An 18,985-nucleotide genomic window follows, 5' to 3' on the forward strand; every position below is an offset into this window, starting at 1 on the left:
CAGTGTACATTATTGATGGATGTTCTGCAAAATTTAAATGTTGAGCTTTAGGGAGAGGAGCTAAAACCCAAGAGACAATGAACTTGAGGTTTTCTTCTCTCTTCTTGAACTTGAAAATAGCCAGATCACTTTTTAATGAATTTCACTGCAGCCTAGTTGCTGATGCTGTGATTCACTCCAAAGCAGAGGTCAGGCTAAGCTCTATATACCCCCTTCCTTCGGAGAGAAGCCCCTTAGCCAGGGGCAACAGGGTCAGGAGAGAAGAAATGTCAATTCAGGGATATTACTGCCATGAGAAAGGCTTCTTTGAACTTCACTTCCTCCCCCTGATTAGCAGCCTCTTGTTTTTTGGAGGAGACGTTGGAGAGGAGTTGGATTCTAAAAAGATTGTAAAATTTAAGCTGACCTCCTCGACTCGCTTCCAAGCAACTCTCTCTCTTCAGATTAAACAAATATGAGAGCCTGTAGTTATCCAGCTATGAGACAGAAAACTATTTTATAAAGAACACTGTTTTCTTACCTTCAAGACAAGGGGAACAGGCCAACCAAGTATTGTAGTTAACGTATAAATAAGAATAATTCAGAGAGGCACCTGGGATTGTAGATAGTATAGAGAGCCAGACTAGGATTTAGAAAGAGCTGGGTTTGAGTGCTGGCCTCTTACTTCCCAAGTGAGTAAGTCACTTAACCTCTAGGTGGTGTAGTGGATAGAGTGCTGGCAGCCCAGAATCAGGAAGACCTAAATTCAAATGCAGCCTCAGTCACTGACCAGCTCTGTGATCCTGGGCAAGTTACTGTACTTCTGCATACCTCCGTTCCTTCAACTATAAAATAGGGATAATAATAACAATTACTTCTCAGGGTTGTTGTGAGGACCAAATGAGATAATATCTATAAAGCACTCAGCACATAGTAGATGTTTTAAAAATGCTTATTCTCTTCCCTTCCCTTCTCAGTCTCTCAGGTATAATATAAAGCAGTGAGTTGAAAAAGCAGGTATCAGTCTACATTGGCAGAAGAAGATTTTTCACCAAGATATATAGGCAACTAACATGAATACACATGTGTATATATGTATTTACATACACAAACATAAATATACATAGATAGTTTAGATATCTTAAGAAGTTGCTATCAAGATTTTTTCCCATTACTTGAAGGGAATATATGTGTGTATATACATAAACACACAAATATGTGTATATGCATGTGCATATATGTGCTTGTACATATATATGTATATATATATGACCAGAACCATTCCCCAAAATATAAGGAGTCAAAGCATATGAAAAATTCTCAAAAGAATTATAAACTATTAATAACCATATAAGAAAATATTCTGAATCACTAACTCAAAACAACCCTGAGATTTCACCTCCCAACCAGCAAATTGGAAAAGATGACAATACATAGGAATACTCAGTACTGGAGAGGTTGTGGGAAGATAAACACATTGTTGGTAGACGTTAATCAGTACAACCATTTTGGAAAGCAACTTGGAATTATGTTAAGTTACTCAAATGGCCCTATGTTCTTTGACCCAGAAATTCCATTACTAGGCTTACTCCCCACAGAAGTCATTGATAAGCTATTTGGGGGTTATGAGGAACCTTTTTTGTGTCATTCACCTCCTTGGGGTATATACTCCAGCCACTGGAATCTCTGAGTCAAAAGATATGGATATTTGGTCACATTATTTCAATAATTCAAATTCGCTTCCCCAAATAGCCATACCAATTCACACCTCTATCAGCAATGTGTTAGTGTGCCTGTTTTTCCATAACCCCTCCAACGTTAACCATTCTCATCTTTGGTCATCTTTGTCAGTTTTCTGGATGTGAATTGAAACTTCAGCGTTGTTTTGATATTCACTTCTTATTGTTAATGATTTAAAGAATGCGTTCATGTAGCTGCTAATAGTTTGTGATTCTTCTTTGGAGAGGTGTTTGTCCATATCCTTTAACCATTTATCTACTGAGGAATGACTTTTTGTCTTATATAATTTTATTAGTTGTTTGTGTAACTTAGATATCAGAACCTTATCAAAATTTTTTGACACGAATATTTTTCAGGTCATAATAATAATAACATAATAGCTAATATTTAGATAGTGCCTACTGTATGCCAGCCACTCTGCTAAGCATTTTACATGTATTACTTCATTTGATACTCATAACAACGCTGGGAGGGAGGTGCTATTATTGTCCCTATTTTACAGACGAGGAAACTAAAGCAAGCAGAGGTTAAGTGATTTGTCCAGGGCCACATACCTAAGAAGTGTCTGAATCCAGATATCAGCTCAGGCTTTCCTGACTCCAGGCCCAGCATTCTGACCATGGTGCCAATGAGTTCCCACTTCCCTCCTTACTCTTGTTGCATTACATTTTTATATTCAAAATCTTTTCAATTTCTTCTAGTACCAGAGTTTGTCTCTAGTGCCCGAATTTCCGCTCCCATTGGTGCACTAGACCACCAGAGGGCAGATGACCACTTCTCCCCTCATGATTCTAAGGATGACCCTGAGGGGTTGAGCTTCTAACACTCATGTTTATAAGGACCCATTTTATGTGCTCCTCCAATATTGATTAATTAGGCTCATTGATTATCTTTTATAAAGTTATAATAAAGATAGAAGTGCAAAAATATTTCCCCAAACTAGGGGAAGATTCTCTCCTAGGAGAATGGACTTAATCTTGAAGTACCAAAGATACTGATGCACCCATGTGGGGAACATATGGGAGAACTACATGGTACCACGAATAGAGTCCTGAACCTGGATTCAGGAAGACCTGAATTCAAACCTGGCCTCAGATACTTACTGTGTTACCCTGGGCAAGTCACTGAAACTATGCTTGCCTCAGTTCCCTCATCTGTAGAATGGGGATAACAATAGCACCTACCTCCCAGGGTTGTTGTGAGAACCAAATGACATGATGATTGTAAATTGTTTGGCACAGTGCCTGGCACTTGGTAAGTGCTTAGAAGTTTGAGCATGAGGCTCATCTCTTTCAGGATTTCACTTACTTGGTAGTATAAGATCCAGGTCAAATCATACCCTTTCTTGGCTTTGCACTTGCTCTATAACTACATCCCTCCTCTTTCCAGGCAATAATTCTGCCAGTTAAATCAGTTTGGTAACATGTACCTTATCATGCCTGAGGGAGCTAGGTGGCACAGGGGAAAGAGCTCCAGGCCTGGAGTCAGGAAGACTCATCTTCCTGAGTTCAAATCTGGCCTCAGACACTAGTTATGTGACCCTAGGCAAGTCATTTAGTCCTGTTTGCCTCAGTTTCCTCATCTGTAAAATGAGCTGGAGAAGGAAAGGGTAAACCACTCTAGTATCTTTGTCAAGGAAATCCCAAATGTGGTCATGAAGAGTCAGGCATGACTGGAAAAAAAAAATAACTGGACAACAACACCCTTTTTTTTAACAAAGATTTTTTTAACAAAGCTTGTCATGCCTAGCTCGTGGCTAAGTAGGTACTCAAATACAGACTAAATTGAATTGAGTGACCTGTTCTTACGTTCCTAGGAAATGAATGATCCATTTCTGGTCTATGAGCACTTTTCGTTTAGTAAGCATAGTACGTCTCCCTTTATTCTCCAACCTCAGATAATTGCCTAGTCCAGCATTGTTGTAAAGAGGTCTGTCCAAGTTCAATTACATTCTGGATAGCATAGTAATCATCGTGTCTGATGCAGAGAAACCTGGTAACCAATTAACTGCAAATAATTAGGAGATGTTAAATGATGGATTGGGGGAGGAGATGTTGCCAGAGGCAGCAGATTTCTGACCAAGCTGTGGAATTTACGCAGAAACTCACAGGCCTTGGGACCAGCAATGAAGTATCCATTCCAGTCTCTCCAAGAGTTTTCTGGGAGGGAAGGAGAGAGTTTCCATCCTCCAAATATGTGGTCTTCAGATTACATACATCGCCACACAGACTGGAAGGACTTTCAAACTAGAAAGTCCTCTATTAAAGATGAGCAAAGGGAGGCTAAATGATTTGCCGAAGTTCATGTAGCTAGCTAGTGGCCCAGGACTCAAAGGCTATGCTTATTTCCAGTCATCCAAATAACCTCCCAAATTAGCTCCTATAAACTTTGTATTCACTGTCCTCTCACTAACAATTCACTTTCCTCTTGTGTTGCCAATGCCGGCTTCTCCTTGCGATGAATTGGCCTGTGGATTCCCAGAAGGAAGCAAGGAGACGCTGACAAAATGAAATTTGCTCCAAGATGAAAACTAATCCCATTCTTGACTCTTCATTGGATTACTAATACTTGTTATTCCACCCTACAACTGGTTATGTGAGACATTTTATGTGCCACCTACTTGCCTCTCCACAGACTGTCTCCCCCACCTTAACTAAAATGCTCTCTCCTTCCTTACATCCATACCTTAGAATTCCCAGCTTCCTTAAATGCTCGTCTCAGTTTCTACCTCCTGCAGGAAACTTTTTCTGATCTCTCCAGTTATTAGTATTATATCCCCCACCCCCAAATTACTTTGTATAATTGGATATATATATATATTTCATTTTTATTTATCTATGCGCTTGTTGCTTTCTACCCACCCACCTCCAGCAGAATATCGGCTCCTTGGAATCAGGAGTTGTTTCTTTTTTTTTGTCTTTATATCATATCATCTAGCAGTATGTCCAACATGTCATGTGCATTTTATTAAATGATTATTAAATTAAATCACAACCAAAGAGTGACTGGCTATGAGGAAAAGGTTCTCTTTTGCTTTCTTATGAAAAGCCAGAGGTTGAAAACCAGGAGCTCTAGCCTTAATCCAAGTAATAAGACATCTAGTGAGACCTCCTATAGGCAAGGCCATGAGCTAAAGGAGAATAAAAATGAATAAGATCTAAAGCATTTCAGATAACGATAACAATTTGTGAATCTATAGAACTTTGAATTTTATGAAGCATTTTCCTTACAACATTACTGGGAGGTAGGTTGTACAAGAATTATTGTCCTTTTCCAGATGAGGAAACAGACTCAGAAAGCTTAAATGGTTTGTCTGAGGTCATAGAACTAGGAGGTAGAAGAGCTAGGCTCCTAAATCACAGATACCAAGTAGAAAGGGACCTCCAAGATCATCTGGTCCTTTTTATTTCACAAATAAGGAAAGCCCAAAAAAGTTCATTGGCTTGTGTAGGCTTTCACAGCTATAATAGTAAGTTTAAACTATTGAAGCTAGTTAAGCATAACTTAATGAGTCTGCAGGATGGGCAACCCTTGTGTAAATGAGAATGTTTCCATATATGTACCAGAATATCTTGACTCCTAGGAATCCTGAAATACTTGGCAGGAAAACTGTTAAGATTCCTAAGTCCTATATCTTAGATTGAGTCTCTGGTTGTCTGTTTCCCTGCTTTATTTATTCTGTAATCAAAGAAGAGAAACCCACAGTGCCTGCCCACTGATTGCCTTCCAATAACCAGCTTTTCCATTTGGTCAATAAACAAGTCTGCCACTGCTGCAATTAAAGGCAGCCATATATCTTCCAAGGAAGTCCTTCCCAACACAGATTTGCAGTTTAAAAAAGATTGTGTCTGAGTGTGAGAGAAGTTACTATGGGAGGAGGGATCATCAATAGAAATTTTGCCTGAACTTTGGAAACTTAGAGATTTACGTACTGTCAAAGGGAAGAGTCTTAAAGGACATCTAATCCAACCCTCTCAGTTTGCAGATGGGAAAACTGAGGCCAAGAGAGAGGAAAGGACTTTACACTGGCAAAATCATACATTGTGGTTGTTTTTGTGGGCCTTCTACTTAATGCCCAATTCCTTTGGTCCTAGGCTACTGGAAGCCATACTTTTGTCAGAGAAGTCATACCTTGAAGCAAAGAACTAAGCCATTCACAATGATTTAAGTGAAAGGAACCAAAATTCCCACTGACCTAAAAACATTTCTCTGACTAGTTTGCTTAAAATATACAGTAGGTACTTAATAAATGCTAGTCGATTGATTGACTAGTTGGTGATGCAATGTGGCATAATAGAAAGAGGGGTGGGTAGGTGGCACAGTGGATAGAGCACTGAGCCTGGATTCAGGAAGACTCATCCTCCTGAGTTCAAACATGACCTCAGATACTTCCTGTGTTACCCTGGGCAAGTCACTTAACCCCATTTGCCTCAGTTTCCTCATCTATAAAATGAACTGGAAAAGGAAATGGCAAACCACTTAAGTATCTCTACCAAGAAAACCCCAAATGGTGTCACAAAGAGTTGGACATGACTGAAAGGACTCATTTCTACCAAATATTTTTTTAATGCATAGTCTCAGCATTGTACCCCTGGTAGATTTTTCATAACCATGACTAGAAGGAGAAATTCCATTTCATACAATATAAGAAAAAATGGGGAGGAAAATTTTTTTTAAAATATGTTTTCAAAGTTAGACTCTGGGTCTTCTTTCAGAAGATTTGATTTGTCTGTGGAAATTTTCCTTGAGAGGAAGGAGTGATCCACATGAGTGATCCACAGACCAAAATCAGCTACAATTGGAATAGAACTGACATGGCCTACACCTGGTACACACAGCATGCGTGTGAGTGTGTCTCACAGATGAAACAGGTCCTTCCCAAGAGGCTACCTGAAATGCTGAGAGTTCAAATTCAAGTCTGCATGATAAGGTCACAAGCCTGGCAATTGGTGTTGACACAGGCCCAAACCTGCCTTTTCTGTATCCCCAGGCAGAAGCAAAGAAGCAAGACCAGAGCTGTGAGAAACCCCTATGGTCCTCCGGCACTTCAATGGAGAAAGCTGTGAGCCATGACCTACAGATCCAGTGGCTGTGGATAGGGTCAGACTGCAAAGAAAGTAGAAAGAGGAAATTGCGAAAGAGTGTAGCAGAACTGAGAATTAGAGATGGTCCCTTATTAGCCTTCCCATAGATGGAGACAAAGGAACATCTTACTTTTCTTGGACTCCTGAAGCTTCGGTGCCTCAGAGGAACGTTTCCCGCATTGGACAGACCAAATTACAGTTCACATAATGACTATCTGTACTGGTTTAACCTTCTATTTCTTTATGCCTCCCTATGCACTGACCAAGCTAAAATAAATCCATTTTTAATAATAAGCAGGTAATGTTCACTCTTTGTCTGGAAAGACCATAATTTTTTTTTACTAGCTAATGTCAGCATCAGTGATTGGAGACTGTTAACATTCTCTGGGTAGTGCAGAATGAAATAAGTATGTTATAAATTCAGGAAACCTGGCTTCTTACTCCATCTCTCCCAATGTTATTTTATGACCTTAGGCAATTTATACAACCTTTATGTGCCTCAGTTTCCTCATTATGCTCAAATAAGCATATTGGATGATATTCGTCTTTCCAATTTTTATTAACTTGTATTGAAGATCAAAGAAAAAAAGTTCTTGGAAAAGTATGAATGAGTCAAAAAAGTAATTATTAAGTACTTCTGATATGCCAGACAAATGGGGTTTGTCAGGAGGATATTCTCAGTGGAATGGCAAGGAGATAGCTGAGAAATGGAGTAGTGGGTCTAGGTCCAGGCAAAATGAAGTGAGTGTTTCAGTTACTCTAGAAATTTGTTAACGTAACTGATTTTACTTTGGCTTTTGAATACTCGTTTGGGTGACTATCAATATTAGATAGTTTTTAACTTTAGCCATTGTTCTTATCCTCAATAGCTTTGTTCAGGTAATGCTTTTCCCTACACGCTTCTCATCACCCCTAACCCTTCCAGGAATCTTGATTACCATACTTCCTATCTCTCCAGTTAATTAATCTCATTGCAAGAATAATTCATTAGGTGAGCTATAGTGGGTTTTTTCCCTGCTCCTCCTTTAGTCACCTGACACCTGCCTCCAGAGAGCCCTTTTAAAAGGATAATTAGTATAACATGATGAGGAACTAGTGTGGGGTAGCATCCCAGAAAACTGATAATGGGATCCCAGGAGTCAGTGCTCCCACAAACCAGCAGGATCTGGCATGTGATGTGGCAAAATGCCAGTTTAGCCAGCTAAGGGTCACAGCCAAGGAAAATATTTAGAGATGTCTCATGGAAAGAGTGTAATACGGTAGAAGGGACATGATGTTGCCTTGATGAGGGATATAGGGCAGTTGAACTGTGAGAGCAGGAAAGCAGCAGTCTTTAATAACCCTAATGAGGGCATTCGCCTCTCTCCCACTGAGAGGCTGGTTACCTGTTGGCAGCATAAAAAACTATCTTCAGGGGAAACTAAGGCCTGACTTGTATAAATTAGCACTTAATATGAGTGTGGTATTGTGAGTGTGTGTTGCCAGTAGGGAAGAACCAGAGACCCCAGTAAGACGTTGTAGCATAATAGTTTGACTCTGGGGAGCCATTATACTTGGGTAATTTCCTGCATATATCTGTATTTGTGTTTCCTTGTGCCATGTGAATTCCAGAGAAAAGTCTCATGCACTGGGCTGTAAAGTAAAATGCTTAAAGTCTTGGACACAGAGAACATCCTCAGACAATGATGATTGTATGTTATGAAGGCATTAACAGCTGCACCTGTAACAATACCTTCTGAGCCCTGACCTATTTTTTCATATATGCCTGTATAAAGAAGGATAATTGATGGATGGCCCCATTGTTATCCATGCAATGTCAAAGGAATTAAAGGAACCCCTAATGTGTTTAGTGGACCCCTTATGAATGATTTATAGGAGAACATGGACAAGACTTGCATACTCATAATTGGGTTGGAATTAAATTGGACTGGAACCAGATTATTGGGTTACAATCTGTGTCACTGGAAGGAGAACCTTGTTGAGGAGTTCACAGATTATTGAAGCCTATATCAAAGGTCACAGAATTCCTACATCCAATGCTTACAGGACCCTGACATAATGACCAAGGAGTGAGAAAACCTGGATTTTAATCCTGAATCTCCTACTAATTGGCTCAGTTACCTTGGACAGACAAGTCATTCCCCTTCTCAGGACTTCAGTTTCATAATCTGTAATATAAGGAACATAAAGAAAATATCTTCTAGGGTCGTTTGTAACAATAAGATTTACTTAATGATCCTCTACTAAGACTAGACCAGGACACTCTGAGAGCACCTCTTGTCTTTAAGTGAGATGTGCTCCAGAAGCAGGTCAGTGGAAGAAAAAGAAAAATAATTTACCCTTCTACACACTTAGTTCCTTATCAATACAAGTACTAAGACTCTAAGAGTTTAGTCAGTTATTTAGTTTGAGGATCTTTAGCCCAGCACTTTTGAAAGATCATTCAACCTAACAGTCCCCAGAGCTAAGTAAGTACTTTGGGGTCCTACTTTGAAGGGGAAAGCAGTAAAAATTATCCAAGCACAAAATGTGTTTCTTCCTCATTGTCAAGCAAACAATGGCCAACTTGGCATCCAGAGATGAAAGAAGAAACGTAAGTGGCTATAAGCACTTGGGAAATATAGTATAGTCAATAGAGCTCTGGATTTGAAGCCAGAGGAACAGGGTTTATGGTCTGACCTTACCAATTAACTCCTATTTAATCTTGGACAAATCACTTAACTTCTTTTTCCTCATATGGGAAATGAAAAAGGATGGACTCTGTGATTTCTAAGGTCCTTTCTGACTAAATCTCTTTATCTCTATAGCCTTCTCAGAACCTAGTATCCTTTTCTTTGGACAAGAGAAAACTAATGTAGTCAGAGTAAGGGAGCTAGATAGATTATTGATTCATTATTCTTTCTCTGCCTCAAGATTTTTAGTCATTTGGTCCAAAGACCTTGATTGGTCCAAAACACTCCATCAATTTCAGATGTCTCCTACTTCTATGAATACCACAAACCAAATCAGTTACTTCATCTTTTACTGAGTATCCTCTATGTCTGTGGCCCCGTGTGTTCAGTGTATTAATTTCTCAGCAAAAAATATATATATATATACATATATATATATATATATATATATAATGTCTACTTTGTGCACTGTGATAGGCATTGCGAACACAAAGCCAAATACAAAATAGTCTCTGCCTTCAGGGAGTTTATAATCTACTGGAGAGATTGTATAATCTTAAATTTAGAGCTGCAAGTGATTTTAGGGGCTACTGTGTCCACCCCTCCGTTTATGGATGAGGAAAATAAAACAGAAATTAAGTGACTTGCCCAGGGTCACACAGTTAGTAGTGTCTGATTTATATGCTTCCTATATCAAAGGTAGCGTGGTAGATAGGATGCTAGACTTCTGTCTTTCTATGGTCATTATAGTGCAAGTTGAATTGAAAGAAGAGAGAGCACTGAGGGGAGATCAGAAAAGGCTTCATGGAGGCAGTAGTGCTTGAGCTAGTCCTTGAAGGAAGTCAAGGATTCTGACAGATATAATTGAGGAGAGAGATTCTAGGTCTCAGAGATGACTTATGTGAATACACAAATTGAAGGTTTGAGAAAATAACTCATAGTCCAGTTTTGAAATAAATACACACAAAAAAATAAACATACACAAAAAAAGGAGTTTAGGTAGATGGAGAGCCTTAAATATCAGACTTTTAACATTGGAAATTTATCCTGTGACCAATGCAATAGATGGAGGAGATGATCAGAAGGAGAGTGGACAAGAGTCAGCAAATAACAGAGGGTGAGGGAAAAGGAATAGTCACAGAGAACAGTTTAGGGAACAACTAAGGGGGAAATTGTGTCATCCTTACAGAATGCTCAATAGTATTTTAAAGAAGAATGTGATTGCTGTGGATCATAGCCATCCAGGGAAAATTTCCTGGAGGAAATAAGCCTTGAGCTAAGACGTAAAAGTTGGACTAAGTGTTGATAGAGTAGAAGAAAGAGGCCATTTGATATAGGGGTAGCATCATGATCAAAGGTGATATGAAGGCAGAAATATAACATAGTTGGAGAATGAGAATTGGAATGAGTGATAATTAGATTAGTGAATCGTTGCATAGGAGAGAAATCAGGAAAATATCTCTATAACTGGTTTGCTCATTGTTCCCTGAGCCCATCACACAAGTTTTCATCTCTATGTTTTTGCCTGTAATGACTTCTTCACTCTTGCTTCTACCCACATTTTCAAGTCCTCCCAATCATTAAAAACCTATATAAAGCCCATATAATTTTCTCTGACCCTCTGACCCATGTCAATCAATCCATCCTCTGAACTTCTGGAATTCTCTGAATCCATTCTCTGAACTAACTGGAATAGCTGGGCCTTATGCGGTGCTTTTAAAGTTTCCAGAGTGCCATATGTATACAATCTCATTGCAAGCTCAGAATAATCTTGTGAGGGGAGTATTGTTTTCCCTGTTTTTTAGGTGAATAAACTGGGGCTCTGAAAATTTAGGCTGTGCCACAAGAAGAATTGACGTCACATCGTAGATATAATACTGGGCTTGGAGTCAGGAAAATCTGGAATTTCAATCCTGCTTCCAGTGCCTCCTAGCTGCACAATCTAGGGCAAATCCTTTAATCTCTCTAATTTTCAGTTTCCATAATTTCTAATATTTCTAATTTCTCTAATCTCTAATTTTCAGTTTCTTCATCTGTTAAAAAATAGGGGATAACAACAGCTATGCTAAGTTATGTTGTTCAAATGAAATCATATATGCAAAGTTCTTAGCAAACTCTGAAGAATTATGTCATTGTCATCATTTTTAAGTGACTACTTTCTCATAGTCATACAACTAATGAGTATTGAAGGCTGGATTCTCCTGACTCCAAACCCAGAGTTCTTTCTACTATACCACACAGTAGGGCAACTGGAAGATACCCGAGACAAAGCCCTGTACTCAATGCTGGAGACACAAAGATTACTTAGATCACATTTCCATGAAACTTACAATCTTATGGGAAGGAGAGAATTGTACCCAAATAATTATGATGTTAAGTAGGATGCAATAAATGCAAATACTATGAGAAATGTGAGGAAGAAGAAATCACTTTCAGGTGGGGAGTTCAGGAGAGGCTTCATGAAGGAAGTAGCATCTGAGATGGGCCTGAAAGGAAATAAAGGAGTCAGTCCCTAATAGATCAGTGGTGAAAAGATATGAACAATTTTCTAAGGATTTGCAAACTGTCAACAGTAAGTCAGTCCATAAGCATTTATTAACCACTTAAAATGTGCCAAGTACTAGGAAAGTTTGCTCTAAATTACTCATAAAATAAATGCTCATTAGAACAACTATTGGAGTTCATCTTCAAAATAGACCAGAATGGTAAACTATGCAGATAGACTAGTGTAGTGGCATATACTTGTAATCTTTCTGTTGGGGAAGTTGAGGTCCCAAGTTCTGAATGCATTGGCCTAAACTGGTCACGTGCCCTCACTAAATCTAACACCAGTATGGTAAATACTTGGGAGTGGGAAGCCACCAGATCCTCTAAAGGAGGGATGAACCAGCCCAAGTCAAAAATGGAGTAGATTAAAGCTCCCAGGTCTATGAGTGGTAGGATCAGGCCCATAAGTAAGTGCTGCACTTCTAGCCTGGGCAAGATAGGGAGATTATGTCTCCCTCCAAAAAAGAAAATAGTATAGGATAGGACTGTAGAAAAACAGGCATACTAATATTTTTTTCAGTGTTGCTATGAATTGGTCTAACCTTTTTGGAAATTATGCAAGAAAAGTCGCTATAGTCATTAATACAGGTTGACCCAGAGATACCATTACTGGGAATATACCCTAAGCAGGTCAAAGACAGAAAGAAAGATTATGTGTATGTGTGTGTGTGTGTGTGTGTGTGTGTGTGTGTAGGTAAAATAATAACTGTCATTTATGTAGTACTTTAAGGTTTGCAAAGCACTTTACAAATATTAATTCGTTTGATCCTCACAACAATCTTGAGACTTAAGATGTAGATGCTATTTTTATCCCCACTTAACAGATGTAGAAATCTAGGTTGGGAAAGGTTAAGTGATTTGCCCAGGGTCTCACGGCTAGGAAGTGTCTGAGTCTAGATTTGCACTCAGGTCTTCCTGACTTCAGGTTGAGTGCTCTATCCTCTGTACTTACCTGGCTACCTTTTAAAGCTACAGAAGAGAACTTTTTGTAATAACAAAAAAACCTAGAAATAAAATGTGTGCCCAACTGTGGACTGTTTCAACAAATTGTGGTATATGAATGTAAATGTAATTGCACCATAAGAAAAAACAAATGTGAGTAATTTAAAGACAAATAGGAGGACTTGTTTGAATTGATTCAGAGTAATTTAAACAAAACCAGGAAAGCATTCTACACAATGATTATAATAATGCAAATAGAAAAAATACTAGAATTAAGTCAAATACTGATTAATTATAGTGACTAATTTTGGCCTTTGGGAAGTGAAGAGGATCTTCCTCCTTTCAGTAGATAGAGGATTGTAGGTGTGTTGTATACACTGTCAGACAAGATTGCAGTACTGATTGATTCTGCATATAAAAAGAAGGGCTTATATGGGGGTGGAGAAATATCCAGAAACGATTTTTGTGAAAACAAGAGACATCACTAAAATTTATTTTTTTAAAAGGCAGAAAGGCAAAGAAGATGAATGATAGGAAGGCAGGGAGGAAGGCAGGAAAGAAGGCAGAAAGACAGAAAGGGAGGGAGAGAGGAAGGAAAGGAGGAAGGAAGGGAGGGAGGGAGGAAGGAAGGAAGTGATGGAGGGAGGAAAGAAGGAAGAAGAAAGGAAGGGCTTTAATAGAGATTGTGAAGGTTATGTTCATTCAGGGAATAGTAAATATCATGAAAGCAAGTTGTAAAGAGAGAAAATGATGAATCCTGTAGTTTGACCTGAGCACAAAACATATGAAAAGAGTAAAAAGCAGGTCTCTCCCCAGAGACACAAAGATCTTTGTGGTCAGAAACCATGGCTCTGCTGTGCACAGATTTCTCTCCCCAGTGCCTAACTCAGGGGTCTGTGAACCCAGACATTTGTTGATGTTGATATTGTAGCAAGTTCATAGGGTTAGGGAGTTAAAATGGTTAGGAAGTACCCTGCCCCTCTTAACTCCTTGGAGGATCCAGGTCTATGTCTCTGACACAGGAGTATTACCCACTGAGAGTTATTTCCAAAGCAGGGGAGAGTCCTATCCTTTGACAGAACCATCCTGGAGTTATTCTTTTGCCAAATTCCAAATTTCTTTTTGAAAAATGACTTGGGAGAAGAAAGGGCAAGGAAAACCATATTAGTATGCAGGTGCTTTTATTTAGAAGATACCTTAGTTCTTTAGAGCTACAGAAAAATCCACCCCTTTGGTCCATTATGAACTAAGGTTCAGAGTTGACCAGACTCATTTTTCAACCATTAGTCTGGAAAGGATATTTGGAAAAGGCTAGATCTTTTGAACTGAGATGGAAATTCATTCCTAATGGACTCCCAGTGAGGGTTAGAAGGAGAGATGGAAGTAAGAATTCTTCAATGCCTAATAAAATGCATTCATTCCATCAAGGTTTATTTGCTTTTTAAAAATCACACCTGTGCCTGAATGCTAACTGCTCCTTCTGGATGAAGTTTTCAAGCAGAAATTGTACTTGGCTCTTGCACCTGCAAAGAAAAGGGGGCAGGTTGATATTTGGGAGTGGGGTTGGGTTTGTTTTTTTTGTTGTTGTTTATTTGAGGTTCTATTTTCTTTTATATTTCTGCCCTGAACTGGGTTTGGACAGTATTAAATACCAAAGAGAACATTTCTCTCAGAGAATTCCCGGGACACTGACTATAGATTTCCTACTTAACTTTGCTTATTTCCCCCCAAAATCAGCTAAGTTGTTGAGGTTTTTCCAAAGAGAATACAAATTCTGAGCTCCACGGCATTCGCCTCTCAGTCTCTAGACTTTTTTGTTATTCTAACCTGGTGTTTGATATACCTAGGCATACACTTCTCTCTGAGTATACTGTGCCAAGCTTCCTTCACACCCTGACCTTACCCACTGTAGCTGATCAAACGAGATAATATTTGTAAAGAGCTTAGCAGTGTCTGGCACATAGTAGGCACTATATAAATGCATATCCCCTTTTCTTCCCACCCACTCCCAAATGAATGATCATGTCCTTCATAAAGGAAGTGTAAATAGGGAGAGGTTTAGTGCGAACCTCCAGACTTCTAAGGCAAACTCTGCAAACAAGAAATGCCTTTACTGAGCCCGATTCTGTGGAATATTTTTCTTTGTGAAAGCTCAACACTAGGAAACAAAGCAAGCTGTACTGATTGGATTTTCCCCTCCCCCCCTTTTTTCCAGAAAGTTCAGCAATACACAGTCATCGTTCAGGCCACAGATATGGAAGGAAACCTTAACTACGGCCTCTCAAACACCGCGACAGCCATCATTACAGTGACAGATGTGAATGACAACCCACCCGAATTTACCACGAGCACTGTAAGTACCAATCCATCAGCGCAGTGATGCATGGATGAGCCCTGTGTTTGTTATTCATGGACGTTGGATATGGCTTGTCTCTGTTTCCCTGTTTGGCAGATAGAAGGGACTTGATAGATAACGGTATAACAAAGACTTGGAGCAAGAAAGGAGAATGATTCATGAACCAGCAAAACTCTAGGGCCACCAGTACCTCTGCAGTGTGGAAGGGAGTAGGCGACTGTGCTGAGGAGACAATCTGATTGGGGCAAGGCAGATCGGACGGTTTGCTAGGATTGGTAGTGAACCTAGTGGCATTTGTCACACATGAAGGATAGCTGGAGTCTTGAGTTGTTCCTGGGATAAAGTGGCTTGGATACTGTTTCAGAGGCACAAATAGTTTGAGTGGTGATGTTTGGTTTGCTGGAGCAATGAGGATCTCACGCACAATGTTTATCAACTGTACGCTGGAGTTGTGTGCTTGTGCTGGGTATGTGAGTGCGTAGGATAGATGGAGGGTAACTTTGAACAGTAAAATTTTATACACATATCTTTAGGAAGATAGAAGCCTCTTCAGGGTTGGTCCTCTAATGGCTGGCTGGCCGGACAAGGAAGACTACAGGAGACAGATGCCTGCTCTCTGGTTTCTTTAACCTTCAGGGTCTACCACCCCTTGAGCAGACAGACCATGTTTTCACCTCCTACCCTGATCTCTTGCCTGGGACCTGGGGCAGTCAGACTAAGAAAAAAAGAAAACTTCTTATAGATGTCATGACCAGAAGTCTTTATAATTCACTAATGATATAAGTATGATCATATCATATTTAGAAGCTCTGGAAAGTAGGAAAAGTAGGGATAGAGAAGAAAGAAGAGATAGAATGATTTTGAATATTCAGCAAATTTACTTAAGTTTCTATCACATGGCCATAGTTAATAAAGAGTTAGCTACATCAAGGAACAATTGGCAAAAGTGGATAAGGAAGGACAGCTAGGTGGTGCACTGAATAGAGCACAGGCCCTGGAGTCAGAAGGACCTGAGTGCAAATCCAGCCTCATTTAATATGTACTAGCTGTGTGACCTTGGGCAAGTCACTTAACCCTAATTGCCTTCCTTTCCCGCCTCCAAAAAAAAAAAAGTAGATAAGGATACAGGGTAATGATCAGTAAGTCAAAAAACATTTAGTAAGTGCCTACTGTGTGCCCACCACTATACTAATTATTTCTGTGAGATACCTGAATATCTACATCCTATTTGCTAGCTATGTGACATTAGGAAAATCACTCATGTTTTCTCAGTTCCAACTTCCCTTCTGTAAAAGTAGAAGTCTAACCTAAAGGATCTCTAAGATCTAACATTCTGTGGTCCTATAACTAAAATCTCTATGGAGAGTAAGTCAAAGTTTTCAGTTAAAGGGCACAAAGATCTTTTGGATCAGAGATTGAGAACTTAACTCACAAGCAATTTATTAAGTGCTTACTGTGCTACCGGGGGTGGCTCAGTCCTTTGACTGAATCCAAACTTCACAGAACAAATACCCTTAATAAAAGGATTTGTTCTGTAGAACTTGAACTCAGTCAAAATGGCTCACCCAAGGACCCAGAAGGACTTGCGTGGCCTCCAGGCCACAGGTTCCCCACCCCTAGATGGTGGAGATACAGAAATGAAACAGCCCTTTCCCATAAGGAGCTTACATTCTGCAAGGAGTCCTTGTCCAACCCTGTCATTTTACAGTTGAGCAAATTGAGTCTTAGAGAAATTAAAGCCTAGATTTTGAGCTAGAAGGAGGCCATCTGGTCAAAACACCATTTTATAGATGAGGAAAATGAGGCCTAGAGAGCTGCTGCAATTTGCCCAAATTCACAGGGGTATGAAATGGCAGGAATTTGGTTTGAAACCTGGCTTTCTGACTCCTAAACCAGTACTCTTTTCAGTATACATGTACTTTACCCAAGGTCACATAGCTCATAACCAGTAGACCCAGGATGCAAACCATTGTTCTCTGATTCAAGAGCCAGGGATCCATCTGTTTCAACAAGTATTGCTTCGGCACCTTCCACATATAAGTGCCTTGCTAGGCACTGCCAGGGAGACAACAAATGATCAGAGAATCGTATACTCAGAGCTTGAGGAGATCTTAGGGGTCAACTACTCTTGACATCCTCCTGTTGAAGCTGATGGTCAATGAGGTCAAGAGCTCCAGCTGATGTCGGTATAATGAACCACACTAGGATTTGAAAATAGATCTTTTCACTCCCAATGCACTCTCCTGCCTCTGAATAAGACCCAGTCCCTGCCCTTCAGGAGTTCATAATCTAGGTCACTGAAGAGAAAAAGTGTGGAGTCACAGGAGAGAGATTGCTTCCTGAAAGGGGGCACAACGAACAGAGGATGTGTGTTCTTTCATAAAGGAAAGGGGATTGTAATGCAACAGAGCCAGTAAAGAAGATAGCCCTAAGATGTTTGTAGAGAGTTCCTACAAACGTATTCTAGGCAACCAGTAAGTGTGATAAGAGGACTGCCCATACAGAAGCACACAGTGCACCAAGTTACTATGCTCTAGAACCATTACTAAGGTTCCAAACCACCCCATTTTCTGCCTGGATGTGGTATTTTCTGTGTGGTACTATGGAAAGAGCACTGGAGAGGAAGTCAAGAGACCTAGGCTTAAGTCCTAGTTCTGTCAGTAGCTATATGACTTCAGACAACTCAAATTAACTTTCCTAGGGACTTTCCATAAATTTGCCAAATAGCAGGGAATGTCAAGAGGAGGAGGAAGGAGAGGAGGAAGAAGAAGAGGAAGAGGAGGAAAAGGAAGAAGAGGAGGAGGATATTTGAACTTATCTTCCTGAGTTCAAATCTGGGTTTCCTCATCTGTAAAATGAACTGTAGAAGGAAATGGCAAACCACTCTAGTATCTTTGCCAAGTAAACCCCAAATGGGGTCATGAAGAGTTAGGTATAGCTGAAACAACTCAACAACAGCAACAACAATAGTAGTCATGGTGGCAATAGTGATGGTGGTGGTGGTGGTGGTGGCAATAGTAGTAGTAGTAGTGATAGTGTACATCTTGATAGCTTATAAGAGTACTTTTCCCTTGACATCCCTGTGAATCACGTAGTACTGTTTTATTATCCCCATTTTACAGATGAAAAGACTGAGGTTATGAGAGGTAAGGAGCATTGCCCAAAGTCATATAATGTTCTCCCTCCTCAACTCTTCCTGGTTTTCCTGGCTTCCTCCAAGTCCCAACTAAAATCTGATCTTCTACAAGAAGTCTTTCTCAGCTCCTCTTAATCCTAGTGTCTTCTCTTTGTTATTTCCTATTTAGCCCATGTGTAGTTTGTATGTATGTCCCCCCTAATAAATTGCGAGATCCTCAAAGATAGGGATTGTCTTTTGCCTCTTTTTGTATCCCCAGTCCTTAGCATATAGTAGGTACTTAATAGATGTTTATTGGCTGACTAACTAGTACACAAAGGAGCTGGGGCTTGACCTCAGATTTCTGAACCCAAGTCCAGGTGTTTTCTTTCTTTTCATTATTCAACATTTGCTTGGAACTTTAATTTCTATTTCTTGAGGGGGAGGGGCTCCCCCAAACAAAAACTTTAGGTTTTACATGTTGTGTGTGGAAAATATGTCCTACATAGAACACAAAAGCTGTGTATGACTTACTGTAGTGGGCAAGTAG

The 18,985-nt window shown here is 39.7% G+C and overlaps 1 protein-coding gene across 2 annotated transcripts in view; it reads left to right on the forward strand.

Annotated features, from left to right (window-relative positions):
- Positions 1-18,985, forward strand: part of CDH4 (cadherin 4) — a 464,937-nt gene that overhangs the window by 355,394 nt on the left and 90,558 nt on the right. For both annotated transcript variants that reach the window (XM_069072522.1, XM_069072523.1), the window contains one exon: positions 15,180-15,317. In XM_069072522.1, the coding sequence (XP_068928623.1) occupies positions 15,180-15,317 (138 nt within the window). The remainder of the gene's footprint in view (positions 1-15,179; positions 15,318-18,985) is intronic.

The sequence above is a fragment of the Petaurus breviceps genome, unplaced genomic scaffold, assembly GCF_028583685.1.
Source record: "Petaurus breviceps papuanus isolate PSGF00001 unplaced genomic scaffold, PetGlider_PUasm1.0 90847, whole genome shotgun sequence".
NCBI lineage: Eukaryota > Metazoa > Chordata > Mammalia > Diprotodontia > Petauridae > Petaurus > Petaurus breviceps.